The sequence below is a fragment of the Notolepis coatsorum genome, assembly GCF_963971535.1.
Source record: "Notolepis coatsorum genome assembly, chromosome: 3".
Lineage (NCBI taxonomy): Eukaryota > Metazoa > Chordata > Actinopteri > Aulopiformes > Paralepididae > Notolepis > Notolepis coatsorum.
In genome coordinates, this window is record NC_140167.1 from 92367746 (window position 1) to 92395056 (window position 27311).

At 43.5% G+C, this 27311-nt stretch overlaps 1 protein-coding gene across 1 annotated transcript in view; it reads right to left on the reverse strand.

Moving 5' to 3' along the window:
* The window catches only part of LOC311225908 (FIGNL1-interacting regulator of recombination and mitosis-like), a 38204-nt gene extending 14531 nt beyond the window's left edge, over positions 1–23673 (reverse strand). The window contains 16 exon segments of the mRNA XM_084311299.1: positions 1992–1999; positions 3144–3325; positions 3328–3330; positions 6326–6454; positions 9436–9584; positions 10012–10076; positions 10205–10294; positions 13546–13684; positions 14204–14288; positions 14401–14563; positions 19413–19553; positions 21855–21959; positions 22055–22143; positions 22237–22275; positions 22492–22617; positions 23511–23673. Of these exon segments, the coding sequence (XP_084167425.1) occupies positions 1992–1999; positions 3144–3325; positions 3328–3330; positions 6326–6454; positions 9436–9584; positions 10012–10076; positions 10205–10294; positions 13546–13684; positions 14204–14288; positions 14401–14563; positions 19413–19553; positions 21855–21959; positions 22055–22143; positions 22237–22275; positions 22492–22582 (1478 nt within the window). The 5' untranslated portion in view covers positions 22583–22617; positions 23511–23673.
* Positions 23674–27311: the final 3638 nt, after the last annotated feature.

Sequence of the window (27311 nt, forward strand, 5' to 3'; positions counted from 1 at the left end):
CTCACCTGCTCTAGGTTGCACATACTTACCTCAGACCTGCCGACCTTGGGAAATATTTTGAGTACCACAATAGTGTAACGCTCACGCACTTTCGCACCACTTTGCACACGGCCAACCTCCCCCCACACACACACATATTTCATTATATGATCTGTGCTTAAACTGATCATCATAAGTGATAGGCCATAAGGTGAAGCCTGTTATCATTTCATCCCGTTGCCACCTCGGGGGACTACGCAATATTCACTGGTGTGATGTTTGTATTTTTGTATCTGCATTCTATTTGTTTTTAAATGGAAAATAAAAAGATTAATGAGTAACTTATTGATTTGTAAAAAAAAATTTACATCATTCCAAATGAATGGGATGGTGTAGTGTTTTTATTGTTTAACTATATTGATAAAAAGTGTGTGGGTCTATTCTTTTTCTCATTTTATACAATGGCATGCAAATATCTTGATTCTGATTGGCTGAAACAGTCAAGTTAGCCGTTGTTATTTCGTATAACACACTCCACGTGACCCCAGATCCCTCCCACAACCGAATTTTTTATATGCCACCCAAACAGGGATTTATGACCTTTATGACCCCCTAGTCATAAAACTTAATTTTTTGCATACATTTTTTGTATAAAATGTCTAAAATCTGGATGAGTGATATATCAAAAAAATCCTCTAACAGAAAGATGTGGTATATGGATAGGAGGAGGAAACATGGCCAGTTTGGTGTGTGGAGGTACTAGAGAAATTGAGATTTTTTGTTTTATGTGTAATACAAACTCATAAAATCTAATTTTGAGAAAAACACCTTTAAAGTTTGTATTGTCTGTAAATCAGGCTATGTATGACATATCAACAAACCCTTTGGCACAAAGAAGCAGGATATAGATATGAATAAATGTGGAAAGTTTTGGTGTGTGTAGAATAGATGCTAGGGAAATGGTACATGTCTACCCTTTGGGAAAACGCCTTCAAAGTTCTGTATTGTAAAATGCCATAAAACATTTTTTAAACCGCTATTTACAAACAAAACACCCAATCAACCATTAGTAATAGACCACCTAAACACATGCCTGGTAACTGAATAACATAATAACAATGATGTAGTAGTAGTAACAGTGTAGTAACAAACAACACAACCGATTACTGTACCCCTAATAGGCCAAAGAAATATTTGAATAGATATCACTATGAAACGTTCCCAGTTTGTTATGTACATATAAACTAAGAAAAAATATATTGCAAGTTTTCTGAAATTTATGTTTATATATGCAAATGAGGCACTTCCCCATTTAATATGTGCACATTTATGGATGCAATCATGCTAAATGAAGCAAAATAAGAAACTAAATGTGTTTTTTTTTACGTTTTCTTGACACTAGTTTGAAAGAAGACATGTAAAGGGGCAACATTATACAAAAATCTCAAAATTGCCCCAAAATCAGGAAATTTTATTTTAGGGGGTGGTCTCCCTTTAAATATTTTTTTTACCAGCATCTTTAATATTGCAGGTTGGGAATCACAAGGTAAAGTGTTTTTGATACATATTTGCTGTATATCATGGTCTTGCAAATTATGTTCTGTAAGCTCAGACTCTACATCCACATCTTGAGCTGCAGAACACGTTGTGGCCCGTTTCTCAACTGTATCCAATCGCTTTGTGTCTATAAATGCCTATAGCAAGTTATATGTTATATGCTTATAACATTGTTTAGAAACCTTTTTGCAAAGTTAGATGGCATGCTAACGTCACGGTAGACTGTTGTTGTGGTCGGTAACTCAGCAACAAAGAGGCTGCTATTGGTCGAGCGCAAGACACGTGACAGAACTCGCACCAATTACATAAAATATAACTACGTGATGACCAAGTATCCGTTAGCGAGGAAAGATCTAGTCCCGACGTTAAAATTATAATTGTGCAAATCTGTGAAAATTGCGTAGTTCCCCGAGATGGGAATGAGAATAATTTTCTAGCCACTTCTCAGGGTTCACCTTATGGCCTATGAAATTGCATTAAATAATTTAATTATTACATTAAAAATGGATTACATCATAATTGCACAATGTACAAAATGCATGGTGAGGCATCTTTGCGCGGATATAGCTACTGTATAGTGGAATATATATGGAAGGAAGCAGAGAAAATCGCCCAACACCAAACCAGCTGGAGAGAGTTCATGAATGACCTAATATGCTCCCCAAAGAGCAAAAGGGTTTAAGAAGAGTGGAATATACTGTATTAATATGCCATATACTGTCTTCTTCTCTATGATATTATTTATTGTTGGTTTGATGTATTCCTATTGCTAGAACTAAATAAATGTGTGGAAAAACGGCTTAGTGAGGCAGCCTCAGCGCACGAACACACACCATCAGACTGGTGATATATTATCTACATTAACACCAGACTGATGATATATTATCTACATTAACACCAGACTGGTGATATATTATCTACATTAACACCAGACTGGTGATATATTATCTACATTAACACCAGACTGGTGATATATTATCTACATTAACACCAGACCCCCCCCCCCCCCCCCCCTCCGGCGCCACATCGTGCCTAACAGAAACCCTGAAGCGTTATCACTTCAATGGAAAACAGCTTTTATGTGGAAAGGAAATGCCATTCGTCACATTTCAACCCTCCGGACAATGTTGACTAAATAAGATCCATATCTTCTCTAATGACTCCACCAGCCGCATGAAATGGACTTCCTATTTAGTGTGTGTGAGTGTGTGTGTCTGTGAGTGAGTCTGTGAGTGTGAGTGCGTGTGTGTCTGTGAGTGTGAGTGCGTGTGTGTCTGTGAGTGTGAGTGCGTGTGTGTCTGTGAGTGAGTCTGTGAGTGAGTCTGTGAGTGTGTGTGTGTGTGTGTGTGTGTGTGTGTGTGTGTGTGTGTGTGTGTGTGTGTGTGTGTGTGTGTGTGTGTGTGTGTGTGTGTGTGTGTGTGTGTGTGTGTGTGTGTGTGTGTGTGTGTGTGTGTGTGTGTGTGTGTGTGTGTGTGTGTGTGTGTGTGTGTGTGTGTGTGTGTGTGTGTGTGTGTGTGTGTGTGTGTGTGTGTGTGTGTGTGTGTGTGTGTGTGTGTGTGTGTGTGTGTGTGTGTGTGTGTGTGCGCGTGTGCGCGTGTGGTCCTCACCAGAACTGGTAGGTACGCCGGGGGAAGCGCAGCCACAGCAGCACAGAGCTGAACGCAGACATGGTGGTGGAGGCTGACTCTCCCCTGAGCCGCGCCCTTCATCATCAGCCCCGGCAGCGTCACCGGCACCCTGCGCTCTGCACAGCACCGCCGGAAGCTCTGGAACACGGCCCGGAAGAGAGGGAGTCTGGCGGCACAGCGGATAGATATATATATATAAACAGAGTGAGAGAGTGCACACAGAAGGTTCCGTTTCTAGGATTTCATAATGTGACCCCACGGTTTTATGGTCAAAGATTATCCGGATTGGGGCTTTAATAAAACCAGAAAGATCCTTATGAAGTTAAAAGGACAATAAGATCAATGGGCCTCATTCATGAAGCGATATAAGAACAGATTTCATTCTTAACTAGCATTTCCTCTTATTTTGTTCTTACCTGGGATTCAGCAATTGTTGCTTTTCTCTCAGGCAAGACCAAATTCTAAGAGTGGTCGAGAGCACTTTTACCCAGATAAGAAACTCTTACCCAGATGAGAAACATTTAAAAAAAAAATCCTAATAATAATACATCAGATTTATATAGCGCTTTTCCTTTTTTTTTTTTTTATCTACTTTTTCTCCCATTTTCTATTTTTCCCCATCCCAATTTCGTATCGTCCAATTCTACCCTCCCCTGTCTCGAATGCTGTTAGGCCATGCCTCCCACAAGCCGGCTGCAATGTGGACTAAGCCTTACATCACGTGTCCCCTCCGGTACGAGAGGAAGCAGCAGTCGCATCTTTTCACCTGAACAGCGCAATCTCTCAGTGGCGAGGGTCTGCGTTTGGAGGGCACGCCGCCTCGCTCGCTTCCTGATTCTGCTGCGCAGGCGCACCAACCGACCTGTAGGAGTCGCTGTCCACAACGTCCGATCCCCACCCATCAGCTTCCCACCCCTAATACTGCCAATTGTATTAGTATGAACGACCAGCCAAGCTGATAGCAATGCGGAGAGCTGGGCTCGAACCCAGCGTCTCCTGCATTGGTGGTGAGCGCCTTGCCCACTGCACCACCTAGCCGCCCATTTATATAGCGCTTTTCCTAAGGCTCAAAGACACTTTACAAAACAAACAATATAATACAATACAGTTTTAGTAGATAACTTAAAAAAATATATATAAAATGGTGAGAGAGGAAGGAGTTCATGGGTTGAAAGCAAACCATTGGTCAATTGCCCTCAAATACAGTACCCCAAAATACGACTTTATAAACCCAGAACTTTTCAATAATAATAATTATTATTATAACTTATTGTGTGCGTTCTGCTTCTGAAATGGATTATATATTGCTGTTAGAACAGTTAGATGCTGGCTGCCTAGGCCGTACGCATAGAACGCATATTTACAACCTCTCCTCTCCTCTCCTCTCTTCTCTGCTCCACACCTAAAGTTCTGAGCGCACTCTGGGTTTTAGCCACAGGAACATTTCAGAGAGAGATGACAGGTGACACATGATCCGGTATTTCCGAACCTCGGAAATACCGGATCCGTCACCTGTCATCTCTCTCTGAAAGGAGAGAGCATAGGATCAGCGGCATATACATATCTCAGTATACTGCACGATTGGTTCTTGACAAGCGCGCAGCCAGTCGTTCAGTATTGACAAAGCCTACTTTGCTGGAATGGTTTATTTCGCACTATACAGTACGTATACGTATAAGTACAAGTATACCGGTAAGTCTTTATTTGTCATCAGATTAACACACCCACACATGCGATGAGCGACCCACAGGAACACACACATGCACGCAAGTCGTGAGACGTGTGTGTGTGTGTGTGTGTGTGTGCGTGTGCGTCATTTTGAGATCAGTTGCAAATCGCTTCCTGTTGAATATATCAGACAGGGATCAGATGCCGAACCACAGCTGTTTTACACACGCCTCATTCGCCTTATAAGGAGATGGCGGGCGTGTCTGTATGCAAATGAAAATACCACCCCCTATCGTCTCCCGGATGGTAATGCACCCTTTGGATTGGACTGAATGAAAACGCATGGGGAAAAGAAAGTCCGGATTCCACATATTACTGGTCAGGCATGTAATCCGAGCCGATCCCATTCATTGCCCACCATCAGAACAGCGTGGAATATGTCTTTCGACCACCCAGCGTTGGATCAATAAACGCAATCGATATTTGGAATGTTGATCAGGAATTGGAATAATCTTTTTGGAGAACATCTGATCTGAGGTAAGGAATCTATTTTACCAGTCTTGGGATAATCAGAGCTCTTTTCACCTATATCTCAGCGTGTGCCATATGTGTGTGTGTGGCTGTGAGTGTGTGGTGCTGATCAGGAAATAAGATAATAGATTTAACAATAGATTTTTATAGCGTGCATAAGTACACATATACTATCGATAATCTAGCGTTTATTTGAAAACGATTAATAAATAGGCCAAAAAATGACAACGGGTTTTGTGTATTCCAGTAAAGGGCGATTCCTGCAGAATCTTTTTTTTTCCTGGAAGTTTAAAAAACGAGTGTTTTCAGAATGGTATAACACGGAAATGAACAGATTAAAAAACAATCCGTTTCGACAATGTTGACTGCAAACAAGTCATTGATAAGCAACGGGCGTATTAGACACATAGCCATAATTTAAGATATAGTTTATGCGTTCGCAAATGTTATCGCCCTCCCATTGACTACAGCACTGGCACTCAAGCACTATTTTTGGCTCCCCCTGCTGGCATGGAAAGTGTTAACAGACAGGTAAGCAAGATATAAGAAAAATAATAAGAGTATTGTTGAATGAGGCCCATTAAGTTGACAATAAGTGACAATAATTTTCTTTGAGTTTATATTCAGACAAAGTTGTTATTCAGACTGACTAAACAAAGATTGCTTAACCCTTTCACTGCCACACTACCAAACGGTTAACCCCTTTCACTGCGACAATACACAGAAGGTTAACCTTTCACCGCCACATGACAGCCGGTTAACCCTTTCACTGCCACACGACATAAAGGGTTAACCCTTTACTATCACACAACCGACGGTCGCAGTGAAAGGGTTAACCATTTTGGTAGTGCGGCAGTGAAAGGGTTAAGTTGAATAAAGTCACGTATGAAGAAAGTCTCCATCTTAAGTTTGCTCAGTGTATTGTAGTTAAAGGTCCGGTGGCTGTGGTGAACCCCGATTACCTGGGGTGTCCTCCGAGAACTGGCTGCCTTCGTACCACAGCTGCAGCGCCTCCTCTGGCTGGGAGGGGAGCTGAGACAGGATACTGGCCAGGAGAAGACACTGAGGGAGCTCATACTGGGGGTCTAACTCTATATACACACAGAAAGAACAGCCACGGTCACACAAGACTCAGGAAGTGTAGCGTTACCACTACGACCCCTAGGACTGTACGATGTTCGCAGGAATCACCATAGATATATATATATAAACACTAGATGGCTCAAGGTGGAGTCTCCCGCGTAGTTCACCGGCGGCCATCTTGCTTGAGTGGACTACTGCTTTAACACTTCCAGTGCCGTTCACGTAGAGCTATGTTTCTGTCGTCCGATCGTTGAGTGCTGGAAACGTAGATCTACGTTTCTGTCACGTATTTCTTTTATTATCTATTGCCATTCATAATTCAGCGGGGCACCTTGTGCATACTGTTCTGAGTGTGTCTGAGCTGGCAGACGGTATTATACCGCCCCCTAACGCCTTCGGCCAGTAATGCACCCAGTTAGAAACGGGTTGGTTTCTTTTCTCTACCAAGCTGCGGCATGGGGGCAGGTCCTAAACACTCCGGCAAAACATACGCTTCTAGGGATGGTTTGGACTACTGACCCCGCCCGCCCGTTGAAGTGCAATACCCAATAACGTCGGAGACAGGATCGCTGTGGATAACTGGAATGGCGATGAGATTATTGGATTCTTTTTTTGCATTCATTCAGAGACCAGGTAAGGACACTATATATGAAAGCCTGCGTTGATCTGATATTTATTTCTACTGCGATTGAAGCCATCTGTGTTATAGCTGTTTGGCTGTATGCCGTTGGGTTGCAGGAGGGGGGGGGGGGGGGGCGCGCCGGTCTAAGCCACATTGCATGCGTGCACGACAAAGGATAATAGTGATGATCTAGCGCTGATTTCAGGAAGATCCGATAATCAGACGAAAAATGACGACGTGTTTATTGAATTACGTGTCTTTTCCCTGGAATTGCTCAGAAACGGCCGGACTATGTTCATATTCAAAACTGTATAAAACGGAAATGTACGGATGAAAAAAGAATCTGTTTTTTGCACATTGACCAGAAGCAGCTCAATGACACTCTACGGCGTTATTAGACCCATAGCTATACTATAAAATATAGGTTTAGGTCTACAAAGTACAACTACGTTTACATGGGGGACGCTCCCACCTCTTGCAGAGACAAGTCGCATTTCTTTCCTCTCTCCCAAGGCCTTCAAGGCCGTCCCTACCGCCGCCTCTACTGCTCCATGGAGCCCGACGCTGCTATGCCCTGCTTCGTGCCGGTGGCCGGACTATACTCAAATCAACTCTAAATGGATCTAATCAGTGGATTGCATATTTTCTTCAGAAGCAGAATAAGGCTAACCCTCTCTGCCTATTGGGACATCATAATCGGGTTACCAACTTGAAGACGTGGTCATTTTTGGATTATCGAAGCTTTTGGACTGCAATAAGAAGATTTTGGATCTGTTTACCGCGCACAGGATCTACCAAAATGAACTGATAAGACACTTGGACACTTGGACTAATAATGCATTCAGTCATTTGGACGGAGTTGTTAAAACTCACTCCACTCAAATCAATAGAGTTATATTCCACTCTATTCAAATCAAATTTAAAGGGACGTGGCTGGGATAATTGTCAGTCAGCCAAAACAAATTCCTGGACCAAGGTCGAACCGAGAGCTCTGGAGTCGAAGGCCCTCTGGGAGATAAGAGTGGCGAGCGGCTTCCCCACCCGCAATCCCTAGTCCCCCCCCCCCCCCCCCCCCCCCCCCCTCTGCATTGGCGCTGCACTGTCGGCTGCCTCGTGTGAGGGAGACCTCCCCCACCCAGGACTTGGCTTGTGCACTCCAACCCCCACCTCCCCCCCCCCCCCTCCCACTCCCCCCCCCCCCTCAGCCTGTAACAACCCCAACCCACTCCCCCCCTCCTTCCGTAAATGGCGCTGCCTATGACGGCTGCCAGTCTGTTTGCGGTGGTGAATATGCATATGTTTGTCTCAAGGCTCTGTACCATTATTACTATCTAAAATGTAATAATTGTGGAATATTACTGTAATGAGCTGTATGTGTATGATCCAAGCGTCCTATGATCCTCATAGGAGCATAACAGAAAAAAGCATTCCATGTGAAGGTATTCTGTATCTTTGCATGTCAACTAATAAAGAAACTTGAAACTTGAATGGGGTTAATGGACGGCACGGAAGTGGTCACTTCCCGGAAGGGGCGTGGCACTCAGTGTTAAGGTGATGATCTGCACAAATAAAAATACTCTTAACTCGCTGAAATATTGACGGATTTACAAACGGTTTGGTTTATTAAGATTACGTTATTAACGCTTGGAAGAATTTAATAACTTTTCAACAAAGTTATTAAACTTTTCAACAAACCAAACGTTTGAAAATTTAGCAAGCTATGGTTATTTCAATAGTATATGCCCCATAGACATGCATGTTATGAGTGGGCATGCTCCACCCACGCAAGATGGCCGCCATGTGGCAACGTCGGTCTCCGCTGGCCAGCAGCGCGGGCGAGTCATCTAGTGATATATATCTATGGGAATCACTCATTGCATAATACAGTTCATTTAAAAGGAAGCCACTTGGTTGGCAGATCTACTTGTTCTAGTCTTAATGAATCACTCAGCCACCACAAGACAAACGTCTTTCTCAGGTCTGCATCCCCTTAACAATTGTATGTATTGAGCCGTACTGTATTGTACCCATTCTGCAATCTGTTAAATAAAGTTTTCATTCATTCATTCATTCACATGTTGACTGCAACATAACAGAGTTCATTTTACAATAGAAGGTCAGCAAGCAGGCTGACTTGAGTTCTTTTAAACAAGCCACAGATAAAACACAGATTTGTGTTGGGCTGTGCTGTGAACCAAACCTATCTCTGGCAGCAGCAGAAAAACTTAAGTCAGCAATAGTATTATTACCCCAAAGCACATTACAAAGAATGTCAAACATGTCCTTATACATCAGTGCGAAGGCGGAGGTCCCCGTCACTCCGCCTGACCTTAGAGGGTTAAGCTCAGGACAGACACTTGTACGTACGCTGGTCTTGTTGTAGGACGACCTCGGCGAAGGGGCGGAGAGGCAGCAGCTGTGAGAGCAGGGCCTCTATGGGAACCAGAGTGGTGACCTTCAGCTCCTCAGACAGAAGGCAGGGCAGCTCCGGAGCACACAGGCTGGGAGGAAGCTGGCTGACGGACGGGGAGAGGACAACATGTTTGGACACGGCTAAATATTTAACAACCATCACAATTTATTTAATCTTAGGGTTGTCAGTTGTCCTTTATGGATATCATTCGACGATGAAATGAGGCACATTTGAATTGCGTTTGACTATGAATGATAGCATTTACATATTACTTCCACATCAAAGCAGGTGTCAAATGCTTACAATTAACAAGTGCATTGTGTGTCGTATTTGCTATCTTTAGATATTGTGCTTTCACTGCTTTGCAACACCCATTGATCGGATTGTATTACAGGCACATTTACGGTCACCTGGCAGCTTGGTAGTCAAATAAAAAATCGAATTCTAATGAAGTTTGAATATTGAAATTAGTTCAACCTCTGACAGCACTAATTTAGACTTGCATTGTATCATAATGTATCCTTGGCTACCTGGTGATCTGAAGGTAGAGCTGATGGAAGCGGCCACAGGACTTTGCCAGAAAAGATTTGAATTCCTGCAAGTAAGATACATGTATGACAAAACTGAAGTTCCATTACTTTGAATTATACAACTGAAATCAAAAAGGAAACGCATATTCAACACATATCCAAAGGTCAGGGGGTCTTAACGAAACACAAGTACCTTTATGTAATGAACTAAAGTGTTGGCAAAGAATCTGCACATCTTGGTGTTTTTCTGAAAGAGCTTGTATTCTGGGCTTTGTGTCGCCTCCTTAAGAAAAAGAGAAAATAGCATCAGAACAACAGAGGCAACGAAGCACAGCCCTGTCAGGACCCTCTCACCGGTCAACACCTTTGACCTCATGCTTACAACCTTAAACCTTACTCATTGTTTTCCAAGATAGGAACAGCTATCGAATAGGAGACACAATAAATACACACCAACCAAAACATAATCCGTTTGAATGATGTGTCTCGCAGTAAAAATCAAAGTTAACACATTGGACGCCAGAGGTCGCTGTGGGCGTATGGCCGTTTGTGCCAGGGCTGTAATGAAATGGGGGTAGATGCCGGTGTTTGTAGTGCTAAAACTATATTAAATATTATAGCTATGGATCTAATAACAACGTCGATTGTCAGTGAGTTTCTTCCGGTCAACATGCAAAAAACTGATAATTTTCATCCATACATTTTTATACCGTGGTGAATATGAGTATAGTTTTAGAGTGATTCTGTGTAATCCCGGGAAACAACACGAAACAGCGCTTTACTGCATTTCATTATAAATCGTGCCATTTCTCGCCTGGATCAATAATCAATCTGAAATCAATGCTAGATTATCGGTACTATGTTTCATCATGCATGCTTCAATCGCCACCAACGGCATACATTACACAGTATATTACAGACACACGCTGTGATCGCGGGGAAAGAATTATCGGATCAACGCAAGATTGATAACATATAGTCCTTACCTTGTCTATGATGTACTGCAAAAAGAATAATCCAATTATCTGATCGCCATTCCGAATACTGATCGCGTGTCCAACATTATCCAGCATTGCACATGAACAGGGGGGCGGGGACCCTCGTCGATACCATCCCTATAAGCGTTTGTCTTGCCGGAGTGTTTAGACCCCGCCCCCATGCCGCAGCTCGGCCCAGAAAACAAACCACATCGTTTCAAATGGAGTGCAATAGTGGCCGCAAGGCGTTAGGCGGCGGTATCAGACCGTTGCGGTCTCAGACAGAGTGCCACACATTGCCACAGCACAGCAGGATGACTTATGAATGGAAATAGCGAATAAAAGAAATAACGATCATAATAACGAGTATACTCGTTGTTGGCGTCCAACGATTGGCGGGCTATAACGAGTATACTAGTCATTGGCAATTAACCCTTTAATCGCCAATGACGTGTTTAGACGTCATTCCTCGCCATGCGTAATCTGCCAAATGACGTTTTACAGCGTCTTTTAGATCAATATTTCTAAAATCTGTCATGGCAATCATATTTCACCCACGGAGACTTGACGGGTGCTGTAGATCTCCTCTCAACTCTCCAACGGTTCAAGACCGCCACCTGGTGGCCGATCGGCAAGTTGCCAAAACCGGAAGTGAGCGGCCGGAAGTGGTGCTCACCCATATTTCGGACTCCATCTCGACACACTGGATAATCGATCGGTTGCCATAACTCAATAAACAACGTTATTTGGGCGTATATAGTATTATACAACCTGGAAATGGATCGCATATATCAACATCCCATAATAGTAATCTTTTTGCTCCACGCTCATCACCCAATGCTACGAGGAGACTGGGGTGAGTTTCAGCCTGTTTGTTTACCATTTTCGATACAAACTGCTATGATCAATATATCACCCATACTACATGATTCATTTAACGTCGGTCATTGCATTATAAACGACCCCCCCCCCCCCCCCTCCGGTCAACATCAGATGATGAGTCATGACGTTTAGGACCTTGTACAATTGAATTTTTTTATCTGACGTCAATCGGTATCAAACTACATTTGATGATCTAATATATGTATTTATGGCTATAACTCATGTTCTATGGAATGCTGAAGAAAACGATAAAAAAAAATGTATACTTTAGACCGTATTTTAGTATGAATGTGTGAATGAAAAAGTAGAACGTTGCTACATCCTAAACGATAGATACTTGATGTTGAATGGGCCATAGTAATGTCAATTTAGCAATACAATTTAAAAAGTTATAGCCCTGCAAAGAAGGGGAACATCTCCATAGACTTACAGTACTGGCAGAGAAGGGATTAAGATGAGAATAATCTCTGGCAGATAAAGGGTTAATGTGTTACAGTCCAAGATGAAAAATCACATAATTTTAGGGACAGCAAATTCCAAGAATTTACTAAAACCTAAATCCTGTGTTGTTTCCCCCCGGGAGATATGGGAGGATGGACCGCACTACAGTAGTGTATTAGCCGGTAGCTGTGTTGTGTATGAGAAGGGAATTATCAACCTGTAATGCCCCATAGCTTTTTTTGTTTAGAAAAAGCTCACACCAACTTATGAGGCTGTAACCAAGTGGCGAGACTAAACAAAAAAAATACTAAATCGAGACTAAACAAAGATTAAATGCTCAGACCTGTAGTTGACTAAACGAAAAATAGATGAAGGTGACTAAATATGATGAAAACGAAAAAGAGCATTTGACACATGACTAAGGCCCCGTTTAGACGAGCGTTTTGTGAACAGAAACCGCAAAAGTCATCTTGCGGTTTCACTTTTAATTTTACGTTTAGACGAGCGTTTTGGGGTGGAATTCTCCGTGCAGACGACGCTATAACGACGGAGCCCCGCTGTCACACAATTGGCGCATATGTCACATGACGTGCTGTGAAGACCCGCCCTACTCTGCCTCTGATTCGCAGACTGTGGATGGGGAATGTGATTGTACCAAAGCAGAGTCACTCACAGACAGTGGGTCCACTCACGCCGCGGGACAGATTCTTGTGTATTTAACCCTTTCACTGCCACACGACAGCCGGTTGTGTGATAGTAAAGGGTTAACCTTCTGTCGTGTGGCAGTGAAAGGGTTAAAAGTACTGCCAATGTAGCCTTCAGGTGATCTCCGTTGATAATAGTCAGACATACTTGCTTTGTTTACGTCTCGGCTACTGGCGCATACCTGCTACCTGTGACGTAAGCAGTACGCGCGACCAGAGCCGTGACAACCCTTTCGTCATCGTTTTAACAGATTTATACGGTTTTACAGTTTAGACGAGAGCGCAAAGCTTTTGCGTTTCTAGGAATTCCACCCTGGAAGGTAGTCTCACTTTTTTGCGGTTTCACCCCGTAAAAACGCCGTTTCCGTATAAACGAAAGGCACATCCGAAAAAATATTTTTGCGGATTCACCTGCTAGCGTTTCCGTCTAAACGGGGCCTAAGACTAAAACTAAAATAAAAAATAGCTGATGAAATGAACACTGCCTGTGGGCCCGTCTGCCGGGGCACGGCACAGTACAGCTAGCCTACCTGTGGGCCCGTCTGCCGGATCTGCTCCGCCAGCTCCACACAGCTGTGGAAGGAGGCCAGCAGGCTGTCGCACAGACTGCCGCTGATGTCACCGTGTCGTAGAAGCTCGTCCACCGACGACTGGTACTTCACACTCTGTCTGAACACATGAACCCACCGTCAACATCTGCCAATGAGCAAGGTTTACATGCACATTCACGCTCCGATGTTATTCAGGAGACCGGAGTACTGTTTTGTTTTTTTTGTGCGTGTCTCAATTCTGTGTTCCATTTTCAAAAGCCAGGATAAGTTCATTGCCTAAATACGAGAAACCTGAATATGATGGCTGGTATATAATGGTAAATGGCTGCATTTATATAGTGCTTTTATCCAAAGGGCTTTAAAGTTTGTTCCTCACATTTTACCCATTTACACATTCACACACCGATGGCGGAGGCAACCATGCAAGGAGCAACAAGGGGTTAAGTGTCTTGCTCAAGAAACGCTGCCCGGGAGGAGCGGGAATGGAACCGGGAACCTCCGTATTACCAGACGACTGCTTTACCTCCCGAGCCACTGTCGCCCCTATATGAATTATAAGTCTACTTTCAATCTATACATAATTTATTATAAAGCCACTGCACTGGTATGCAGTATCTGAGCAGAGAGTGATACTCACCTGATAATAAACTTCCATGTGTTGGCATGCAGTGCCATGTCCAGGTTGGAGATCACAGAGCAGATATCCAACAGGTTGTGAATCACTAAGGAACATTAAGGCATCTAGAATCAATGAATGACTGGAGAGGAATACAAAAGACACCTTAGTAAATAAGAGTAAATAATGACAACTATAACACACTGAAACACACACACCTGTAACAATGTCAGAGACTTCCTCCTCTGAGCCCCTGGTATCCAGGAAGACTTTGTCCAGCAGCTCCATCAGGCCCTTCTGTAGGGAGTAGGCCTCCTTGAACAGGCCCTGCAGCAGGTCAGCGACCAGCGCCAGACGGCCACAGTACACCTCCTCACTCTCCTGTGGAGACACACATGGTCATATGGTCAGGACACAGTCAGGACACAGTCAGGACACAGTCAGGACACAGTCAAGACACAGTCAAGACACAGTCAGGACACGGTCAGGACACAGTCAGGACACAGTCAGGACACGGTCAGGACACGGTCAGGACACGGTCAGGACACGGTCAGGACACGGTCAGGACACAATCAGGACACCTGACAGCGGAAACCCACCCACTAGGGGTGTAAAGGTACACATATCTGTACCGAACCGAACGGCTGTGTAGTGTACCGAACAAATACAACGGTATGTTATTGGTAAATGGTAACCACTAATGACCGCCCACCGGGGGCTGTTTTTTTTCACAATCTAATATAATTGTTTTTTCTTTTTTTTCTTACAAGTCGATTATTAATTTCAATATAGAATATTCGTTGACAGCCTAGGGGTATACGGTATAAACGGTATGAATTTGCTCTACGGTATGGATTTTGACTATACCGTATAACCGGTAGTGCAGCTCTAAAATAGCAATGACGTCATGTAACCACAGCGCGACTATTTCACTCGCATTTGCCCCTAAAAATAGATAGAATTAGTCATAGATAATAGATATGTGCGAACTGGAAAAAGTTATTTAGGAGGCTTCGCGCAGTGGGCGTGCCAGCCCCTCCCGCACGCATGTAAACACGGGTCTACTAGTAGTCTAGTGGGACGGGACGTCTCCCTGAGCTAACGTTAGCTTAGCTACCGTTACAAAATGACCCAGTCAACTATTCACTTTTAGTTTAATACATGATGAGGCATTGTCTAACCGAACGGTATCTAGTCGGCCAGCTACCGATAGCTCCTGACATCAACAAACGCTCCATCAAGTCTAGTAGAGAGTAGACGTGTATGATAGCTCCGTTAGCCGTTAGCTCACGTTAACGCAAGTTAGTTCACCGTTCAAAACGAAATGTCCCATTGAACTAAATAATTCACTGAGGCGTTGTATTAACGTTATATATCCGGCTAGCAGTAGCTACAGATAGCTCCTGATATCAATGTCTTATAACACTGATTCGATGCATATTCGAGCTGAGGGCTTGCTAACGTTATAGTACCAATACAATAGGGTCCAGGTGCAGCGCCGGAGAATCCTGGCCGTAGCTCTGCTCGAGGCTACTCGAGTATAGGTCCAGGTGCAGCTCCGGAGAATCCTGGCCGTAGCTGGAGGCTACTAGAGTACACACAGACAGTGGAGCTTGTTGCGTGGTGGCGATGTCTCGCAGATAATACAAGTACAAGTCTAATTATATAATATATATATTTTATAAAAAAAAAAAAAAAATTATATAAAATAATTTTTTTTTTATCAAAAACGATGATACCGTGATATATACCGTTACCGCCTATGCTTCAAATTATACCGTGATATAAATTTTAGACCATACCGTCCACCCCCAAGTACAATTAGTTACTGCACACTACATCACCCCTGAGTGGAACATGGAAAGCCAAACTTTCCCCCACTGTACTGAAAACCCGTACCGAACCTTGACTTCAAAACTGAGGTACATACCGTACCGTGGTTTTTGTGTACCGTTCCACCCCTAACACATACAGATTTCCGCCGTCGACTAAAAACACACTTCTTCAATCAATATCTGAAACTAAAAATGAAATGATGTGCTGGACATCATTGACGTCCTGGAGATTGCTGCTGTTGAGCTAAATGGTTTACCTTGCAGAACAACGTAGATAAAATATGATAGTGCTTCTCTTTTGACAGATATTGCAGTTGTACTATAACCAGCAACATAATATATTCTAATATAATAGTTGTTTGTTTGCGTTACTTATTAAAAAGGTATTTAGGTAGTTAAACAATGTATTGAAACACTTTCCGTGGTGTTGTTTCAGTTGTGATTGGAGGATCAAGAAAAGAGGGCGGGTTTGAGATAGGTCCATGGACAGGACCACTCCTCTAGTTGCACTGTTTCTATGTGCAGTGAAAACTCTGCGAGCAACGGCATCCTCACTATTCCTGTATGAACCACAGTAAAAAAAAAACTAAACTAACGTTAGCTGCTAACGTTAACTAAGCTAGTGTCAAAGCATCTCTCTCTCTTTCTCTCTAGGGAGGTAGGGAGGAGAGAGGAGGTAGGGAGGGCTTTTGGTTTCTGTGGTTTGGGAGGAGAGAGGAGGTAGGGGGGGTTAGTTTGTGTGGTTTGGGAGGAGAGAGGAGGTAGGGGGGGTAGTTTGTGTGGTGTGTTACAACAATAAATAAAAACCAACATGTTCTAAATAAATAACAATGATGAAATTGCTAAGTTTGGACTGAGTTTTTTTTACAACTGTAATAATTTTTTTTTTTTTTTTTTTTTAAGTAAAGTACCGGTACAAATGTGAACGGTGGGCACCCAAGTGGCGACCCATGTAACGCGCTGCGTCGCGAAGCGGCCGACCCGGGTTCGATTCCCGGACCCGGCGTCCTTTGCCGAATGTCTTCCCCCCGCTCTGTCTCCCGTTCTTCCTCTCTCTCTCCCTCCAGTGTTGCGATGCTCATATCAACACTGGTTGACCGCACGCTAATGACGCCACGCACACGCGCTCCCAGGCGAGTGCGCGAGCTCCCGCGCATGCGGATAAATGTTCCCTCGCATAAGGACAGACTAAAAACAGTGCCTAATTTCCTCTATGAATGGAATGTAACACCTGACGACCGGTAGGGCTGCACGATTAATCGTTTTTTTAATCGAAATCGCGATTTGGAATGATGCAATTATCAAATCGCCAAGCCTGCAATTAAAAAAAAATTATTTAACCAGGAAGTCCCATTGAGATCCAAGATCTCCTTTGCAAGGTAGACCTGGCCAAGATGACAGCAATAACATTTGCAATACATCACACAGCAATAAAATGTGCGATACATCACACAAGAACATAATAAATGTGCATGTATACAATACATCACATGTAAACACAAAGCAGAATAGTCTACATGATAGTAAAAGTGTATAATACAGGGTAATAGTAATTTTGCAGTTGGGACCCGACTACAGAAAGCAGCAACATTCTTCTTGTAAAAAAAATAAAAAATATGTTATAATCGCATCGCAAATAGGGATGGGAATTGATAGGATTTTATCGATACGATTCCATTATCGATTCTGCTTATCGATTCGATTCTTTATCGATACCCTTATCGATACCTGCTCAATTTATAATTTACATAAATAAATTGGAAATGCAACAGAACTACATTTACATTTAGTCATTTAGCTGACGCTTTTATCCAAAGCGACTTACAAGTTCTGTACGACAAGCCATCAGGAAGGGCACAACTCTATCAGCTGAGCAACAATGTTCATCAAAGTGTTGAGTGCTACAGTGTAGGTTAGTTTATTAGGACAAGTGCATGACAGTACGGTTAGTTAGGGTTAGATATATATTTTTTTATTCAGATAATGGTTGAAGAAGTGCGTCTTTAGTCGACGGCGAAAGATTGGACGTGATTCGGCTGTCCTAACTGGGGTGGGTAGTTCATTCCACCATTGTGGGGCAAGGACTGAGAATAGGCGACTTCTCTTTGATGACCCTCCCGGAGCTTGGATAGGAGTAGGTCTGAGGCGGCCAGAAGATGCAGAGCGTAGGGGTCTAAGCTGGTTAGAATAACAACATGCAACTTGACATTTCTGATTGTCATTTATTGTTGAGCCCCCATGTCAGAAAAATACAAAAACTGTAAAAAATAAAACATTAACTATAGCCTACACTTAAATAAAATAATGTATTTGAGATTCTCTTAAAATGTATTTATTTTTTTATTCTTAAACTAATTTAATCTATTAAATAACAGGTCGTTATTCCTCCGACTTCTGTCTCACACACACACACACACACACACACACACACACACACACACGCACAGAGACAGAGCTCCCTCCCCGGGCCCCTGTCCTATAGTATTGGCTTGTGTTGCTACACGGACACATTTGTATGTTGCACCACCATGGCTTACAGTGTAGACTTGTACACAAACACTGCGGCTCTTATTATATGTGAACTAAAGAGTACAAGGTTTACACAACAGCCCCCACCTGCTGCTTTATTGTATTTGTACCTGTACTATCCGCTGTCAGCTGTTTATCTCTCTTTGTGAGCTTGATTAAATAGCGTTAGCTCACGTTAAATAGAGTTAGCTCCGCGGCTAATTTTAGCTCACCCTGACCTAAATCAATGGCTAGGTTCTAAAGCATTCAAGTAGTTTTCACTGCACATAGAAGTAGCCAAACAGCGGGAGCATTTCGGGAGCATATTACCAAAATCCAGGCAATTTCGAGCCCTTAAGGAATCAAATAAGTCTGCCATGGCTACATGCTAACGCTAACGTTGTTTTGAAAACCTGGCAGCGATAAGGGAATCGAAAGTCACGGGAGGCACACGGTTCCAGGCATCGGCCAATTAGGAACCGGTTCCCAACGGGAACCGGTTTTCGATTCCCATCCCTAATCGCAAAATCGCAATCGCAATATCTGTCAGAATAATCGCAATTAGATTATTTCCCAAAATCGTGCAGCCCTAACGACCGGCGCTATTGATATGCAAAGTAGCCAGGTAGGTACTGCGAGTTGGCGCATCAGTCGAGTGCAGCGCATTCCTGTGTGCACGCGCTTCTGCTCACAAAACTTTGGTTGCACGGAGTGCAAGCCCGTCCCATGAGCAACGCATCACTGCCTCTCTCCCTCTACCGGACTGCCCGGTAGTACAAACAAATAAAAAAAATCTACCAAAATCATAATAAAAAAATTTAATAAAATAGAAATGTGAACGGTACCCAACCCTACTCTTTATTGCAATATAATTTCTTCAGGCCCACCTTGCAGTGCTGGAAAGTGTCCAGCAGGACTTTGAGAACACACAGGGGTACAGAGCGGATGGCGTCCAAGTCAGGGACCTCCTCCAGTGAGCAGACATGACGCACACAAGCAGACAGGGCCTCTAAGATCTGCACCATTCCCTGAAACAGACAGCGAAATCATAACTGTACATTATACAGGGTTTGTACACCTTTTCCAAGGCAAAATGCAAGCACTTTTCAAGCATTTTCAAGATTTTCCAGCATCTTATGCGGCTGTGGTAAATTAAATATTTACTCAAAATGATTATTTCACTTCTTCCATCACATTAAATCAGATGTTATTGTGCTAAACAACCAAAATTATGTAGACTTGGCATCATATATAACCTGGCTGAGCCGATCTGTTATGCAGTAACGTACTGTATATCATAAATGTCATGATGAATTGAACATGGGGGACCCTGATGTAAACAAGACGAAAGTCTTTCTCTGGTCTGCATCCCCTTAACAATTGTGTGTATTGAGCCGTACTGTATTGTACCCATTCTGCAATCTGTTAATAAAGTTTTCAATCAATCAATCAATTAATCAACTCCACTGCAAGCTACTCCACTGGTTGCTCTGGCTCTCACTACACTGCTGGTTGTTGATGTGGATGTAGCTGTGCTGCTTGATGCATTGCTTGTCTGCTGGAAATAATCCACTAATGCAGGACCTGGATTTAGACGTGCTTTCATCAGAATTTGATGCTTCTTCCCTAAATAAAAAGGAGCAGCATGTTATAAATAAAACAAAGTGTTTTATTAATTTAATACTGGTTGCACTTAACTTTAAGAGTGTTTATTGTTTAATGTTGACATCTAATGCCTATGAATTTTAGAGCCTAATGATGGCCTGGAATGAACTAACTACCTTAACATTATTATCCATGTAATTAACTGTAAAGTTCACGTTAGCTGTTAGATTGCATATTCCATAAATAAACATGCTAAAATTGGCCTGGCTCGTCACGTTTGATTGAAAACGTTATTAACAGATTGCAGAATGGGTACAATACAGTACGGCTCAATACACACAATTGTTAAATGGATGCAGACCAGAGAAAGACTTTCGTCTTGTTTACATCAGGGTCCCCCATTTTCAATTCATCATAACATACACGACATACAGGTAGACCGTACGTTACTGCGTTCCAACCTACAACTGCTCCACACCAGTTTCACACCAGTCTCCGTAAATGTTCTGTTATAAAAATAAAATACCATTTCAATACACAACAAGTTTTCGTGTTTTGAAATACATGAAAGGAAATTAGCTAACATTGATTTGCCTAACGTTAAGCTATGCTACATGCTACAACACTGCGGTGAAAAACAGAGTCCGGTAAACACGAGTTTGTAATTCCAATAGTGTATTCTGCCTGTTACTTGACTATTTCGATTATTGAAGTGGTATTTTTATAACAAACATTTACGGAGACAGGTGGCGAGCCAGGCCGATACACGTTAATAACACCCATGGCTCAGTGGCTCACCTTTCAACGTGGCTCGAACGTGCAGACTCCCACATGGTAAAAATCCTTTCTGCATATTTTGCACACGGCTACTCGAGGATGTTCTCCTCTTTTTAACCATGAATTATATTTGATATCTCCGAACCAGAGCTCATTAACACGGCAGCCTCCCGGCATTTTGACCACACACACGCGCGCTGTTCTCAGATGGCACAGGTAAAAACACTACGGGTGGAGCCGAGCCACATTTCATTTTGCGTGAAAGGCGAAAGCAAAAATAGGCTCGCGAGTCGCTCCGACTTATTTTATTTCTTTGTCTAAAAACCAAACTATTCAGTCAGATAGCGATTTATTATTAAAGTATAAAGTGCAATTACAATTTCAATAACTTTCCAGCACTTTATACACAATTCAAGCACATTTAAAACCTTGAAAACAGCACATTGAAATACAAGCATTTTCAAGGATTTCCAGCACCCGTACGAACCCCGATTATAGGATGAAGAGAGAACAATGGCATTCATGTAATAAATACCTGATATTAGATTAGATTGCACTTTATTGTCATTATATTTGCATACAATGAGATGTGGGACTCAAACTTAAGGTGCAGTAATAAAATCATACAAGTAATAAAAGAGAAACATAAACTATACAGAAACATAAAATACTATACAAGAAACATAAAATACTATACAGAAACATAAAATAATATACAATAAGACAATGTTACAATACTGTACAATATACAAAATAACAATACACAAATAACAATCACAGTGTCAGACAGTAGTGGGTGGGTATTGCACTGAGGATATTGCACTTGAGGGGTAGGATGTTGCACAGTGTGGGAGGAGGGGGAAAGGGGAATTATTAGTGTATACTGTAGGTATAGACTCTACAAATGTAAAATAGATCAAAATGTTTATAAACAAATGCAAGAATACCTGCAGAATGTTTCTTAGTAAGGCCCGCAGTTCTGCATTCTGACTGGACAGCGTTCCGACTTGCTTTGAGATCTCCTCCATCAGACTGTCAAACACCTTGACTGCCTGCAGACATTTCATAATCCATGTATTAACAAACACTCCAAGGTCTATGTTTACCTTCACATCAACTCTAAGCAGGAGAATATGATGTTATTCACCTCAGGTAAGACCTTAGAGAAGCACTCGGTCTCCAGCTCTGACAGGCCAATATGAGGGAGGAACATGTCTGTGATTATTTTCAGCACACCTGTCGAGACAGTTATCATGTCATGGGGAGGCTGAAGCTAAATTAGTTCATTATGACGCAAAACAACAAGCAATCTGAGTAAAAGAGACTTACGTATATGTTGTTCCCAGCTCTCAGAGTTGTGATGCAGGGTGTGCAAACAGTCAAGGAAGTAAGACACAAGTACAGCATTAAGTTGGTATTTCTGTGGTGTAGCTAACAGTTGACACTGTTATGGTCAGGGATGGACTAGCTAATGTTGTGAGAAAAAACATTAGTTATAGTCAGTCATTATGAGCAAAGCACATCAGCCAAGCTGAGGTGATAAGTATGGTGATGCCAGTTCTGAAAGTGGCATTTGGAAGGATATGGTGAGCTTGGGCAGGACGGATTTGAGCTCATGTCGACAAGTGTCCGGGCTCCACTGGACCACTTCCTCCAGAAGGCTGGTCTGAGACATGCTGACAGGACGTGACCTGTGGGCTATGATGCAAACTAGGGGCAGTAAAGAATTAACAGGTTAACGTTATATCAAACACTTAAGCATGCAGTGGTACTTCACAATGCAGCTCTTTGGTGACTATGGTGTGGCTCTCAAATGTTAGTCTAAAATGTTGTAGTCTCACATTTTTAAAAAGGTATTTCAAAAGATTTTGTCCAAGACATATTCCAGTGCTGATAAAACATTCAAACTTAATTTCCCATTAGTTACAAACCACTGATAAAAAAAAATACCCCCTCCCTCTCCCTTCACCACTCTGCATCTGTGCTCATCCTGACAGTGGAAAGCTAACGTGAAGCCAAAACAGCAAAGACTAGTAATTATAAAAACGCAAGTACAAAGAAGAGGACATTCAAAGATGAGTTGCAGGTGTCTGCTTTGTGTCATTGTTTCCAGATAACCTGATTACAAATGTGTTGTTTTCTTTTCACAACACAAGTCACAAACCCCATTGAATGTGGCAAGTCCAATGTTTATCACCTGCCAACGTTTTACAGACTAAAATAGCCTACTTTTTGTACAATAAAACGGAGGTTCTCTCTCTCTCCACACTCCCTCTTTATGCATGTACAGTATCTCTCCCACCCGTCCTCTCGTTGTGTGTGTTTATCTCTCCCTGTGTAGCCTATCTCTCTCCCCTCTCCAAGCATGTCTGAGTACCACTGTACATGCCCACTACACTGTCACTCACTAGCAACAGGTTAGCTGGTTAGACATATATCAGTGCTGCTGAACTAACGGTAGAGCCATTTGTTTACGTGTATGAATTAATTAGCAACGTTCGCTAACTAACAAGCCAAAGTCTATCATGTCGACCCGATATTTGTGTGTTGACTTGATTTGCTACTTGCTAACGCGCTAGTAAGTTAGCCAGGGGAACACTTACCATGGAAACAAGGTAGTAACTTCTTTTTTTCAGCAGTTTAAGGTTTAAACTCCTCTAATAATTAGCACCTACTGTACATTCTACTTGCTGATGTACATTTGTAATCGGGTGATGAAAATGTTGAATATAAACACACAGTGGCCCGTCTTCTTCTTCTTCTTCTTCTTCTTCTTCTTCTTCTTCTTCTTCTTCTTCAACAATATGAAACGTTCCTGCCGCGCGTGTTTCAGTCGGATGTGATGTAATAGGTGTTCCTGTTTGATTGATTGATTGATTGATTGATTGATTGATTGATTGATTGATTGATTGAAAACTTTATTTAACAGATTGCAGAATGGGTACAGTACAGTACAGCTCAATAATACACACAATTGTTAAGGGGATGTAGACCAGAGAAAGACTTTCGTCTTGTTTACATCAGGGTCCCCCATTTTCAATTAATCTTTATATGACATACATGACATACAGATAGACAGTAGCCTACTGCTACATCTATACATTTATGACATACCAGATTTACAAATACAGTACTGTTTGTGATACAAAAAGAGTGATACAAAAATAGTCTAAAAAAGAGAGTATATACATTTGACGAAGAAACTGTACATGTGACATTCTTTATTCAACCAATCATACAACAAGAAGGGTGCACACAGCGCAAAAAACGAGGAGGACAAAAGCCTGGACATTTTGGTTTGGAGTAGATTGACCTAAATGTCAAGCTCAGGAAAGTTTCAAAATCATTAATGTTCAAAAATAGTCGTGCTCAATCATCATAAGCTTCTAACACATCTAAGGTTTGTCAAAGGCTTTCATGTTATGTTATTATTATTATTATTATTATTATTATTATTATTATTATTATTATTATTATTATTATTAGTATACTGCTTTTAATTGTATTGTGTTACTCATGTTAGCGTCCTTACACATTCCCACAAGAAAGAAAAAGTTCTATAGAATTACATGAAAATAGCAGGAAGCCCTGTCCTGACAGCACAGTTGCCCAGTTTACACTTGAGCTATAAAAGGATAACAGCTAAGTAGGTTTGATTATTATTAACGAAGGGTTATGTATATAACCCAGTTCTATGAGTTATGGTGCGCTCAGCACCTGACTGCACTGTACTTCACTTTGTGCACTGAATAGAAAATTCCACCATGTACCTTTACATCCCAACATCCGTCTGACCACACCCCCTTCCGCTTACCTTCATAAGCAGGTGTGTGGTCACCTACTCGCCTCCTTCCCAAACTTTCACCACAAGGCGAGATCAAGGGCCGCAGCGGCGTCCAGGTGCTGAGCGCACCATAACTCATAGAACTGGGTTATATAGATTGCGTTCGTCACCAACCCCGGAGCTGTGAGCTGGATTCGCCTGTTCGAATCCAGCTCACAGCTCCGGGGTTGTCACCAGCTTGGCTGGCCGTTCACACTAATACAATTGGCTGTATTAGAGGGTGGGAGAAGCTGGCGGGGTGGGTCCGGGTCGTTGTAAACAGCGACTCCTACAGTTCGGTCGGGGCGCCTGCTAAGCGCGGATAGGACCTGAGTGGGATAGTGTGATCCTTCCACACGCTACGCCCTCTCAGGGAGGATCCGCGCTGCCAGGTGAAAAGAAGCGGTTGATTGGCTGGACGTGTGTCGGAGGAAGCACGTGATATCCTCCACTCTCCCAGATGATCTGACTGTGGGGGGTAAGTGCGCAGCGACCAGGAAGGGGATTGGGAATTGGCATACGACTAACATTGGGATGGGAGAAAATCGGAGGAAAAATGGAGGGGGAAAAAGACAAAAAAAAAAAAAAAAAAAATGGGTTATATACATAACCCTTCGTTCTATGTCGTTAATGGCTTGCTCAGCACCTGTCTGCAACAGGGGCTGAGCGGGAGCCATAGCCCGACAAATGTACCCCGCTGAGGCCCCCCACAACCATCAGACCGGGGAGGACCGAGCCCCCCCGACCCTCCCTAATGGAGGATACCCCCCCTATTGGAGGTTCACGGGAGGGCGACGGATCCGACCGTGCGAAGAGGCACTCAAGCAACCCAACGCACAGGGTGAGCAGACCGTGGCTTGACCCCACGACTACACACACGCACAACCCGCATGCCACCCAGGAACGAACGAAGGAACAACTTCGTTACTGCCCCCAAAATCACGGGGTCAAGAGCAAACCCAACCCTGTGGCAAGGCCGTAGCAGCGGAGCGCGAAGGAAGACCCAGACCCACTGAAGGGACTGGATCCCCTGGAAAAGGGGGCCCGGAGAGGTCAATGACGCCAGGCATCAAGACCCCACCAGGTGGTCACTTAGTGACACCGCCCCCCACATCGCCAGCGTATTCGGATAAGGCCCCTCCAAGAGCGGGCCCTTTCCCCCCAATAGCACACCGCCTGGCATACTGACCCTGCAGAACAGGCGGTCAGCATGGCCGTAAGCACTCAAAAGGTTAACCAACGGAAGCAGGCAGCGTACCGGGGAAACCAGGCAACAGGCTGTAACCTGAGCCTGGAGCACTGCGGACGAGACAGGCGCCAAAGGAGTCAGCTGAAAACAGCCCTCCCGGCGGAAGGGGCGTATGCTGGCGTTGTTGATCACCATGACGAAGCCTCCATTAAAAAAAAACCACCCAGAGGGGTCAAGGCAGAGAAGGCTGACATGATTGGCAGACGTCATGAACGTGCAGGGGCACACTCAACCGGACAACCCGGGAGTTGACACTGCTCCAACACACCAGGGAATCAACCACCCAGTCGTTACCATATGCGGTGGTTGTTCCTATAACCCCTCAAGAAAAAAGGGGTTATCCCAGGTCTACGGTATCAACGAAACTTTACTTCGGACCGGGCCGGCGGCTCGGGAAGCACACAGGGTTACCAGAGGAGGTACAGAAGACCACCCCAACAGCCCCCTCTCCGCCATGCGTGAGAGAGGTGCGGAAAAGAGAACCAGCCCCTTATGATAGGGGCAGGTACAAAAGGTACCCAACAAGGGTCTCTATAACGCCTAACCTTGTGACGCCCCGGGCCGACCCGGCCTTTTTCCCCCTGGAAAAAAGCCCAAGTCCCTCAGGGTACCAGAACAGCAGATCTGCATCCCCGGCGGACAAACGAGTTAACTGACCTGGACCAGCGTGACCAGAACCAGCCCCGTGCCCTAACCACGCCGACATGCCTACTCCAGGAGAAGGGGCAGATATGCGTGTTGATCTAAAACATGAAAAGAGGGCGCCACCCAGACGGGCCGGTGTGAACCGCGCTCGGTGGCCCACCCCAAGGGCGTGAGACCCCTCTACCTATGTTCAGATCCATTCCGTTATCATCCCCCAGATATGAACGAGAATCCGTCGAGAACCAGTAACAGGTTGTCGGAAGAGGACAAAACCTCCATCCCAGTTGCTTTATAAAAACGCTGTTTTAACCACAAGCAACCAAGGCGTACTAGCTACCCGCATGATTCTTAACAGAACACCCCGAGCTAGCACTATGCGTGCGTCGGAACACAACTACCACATCAATGAACAGGCTATTTAGACCTTTCATTGAATCCCCAAGGCGCCTAGGGGAAACGACAAGAGGGGTGTGGTGCTTCCTATACTCCAACTCTTTTATTTAAAAAGAAGGAAGCACCAACAGACATGAATCCCATTTGACACAGCTGAGGGTAAAAACTGTTTACATTTTTACATCCAGTCACCCCTATCACAGAGGACTTTAGACTGAAATTCCCCAGAGAGCCTTCCCACGTGAGTCGTAGAATGAAAAAGCCATGGTAACTTCGAGTCATGTGACCAACTGA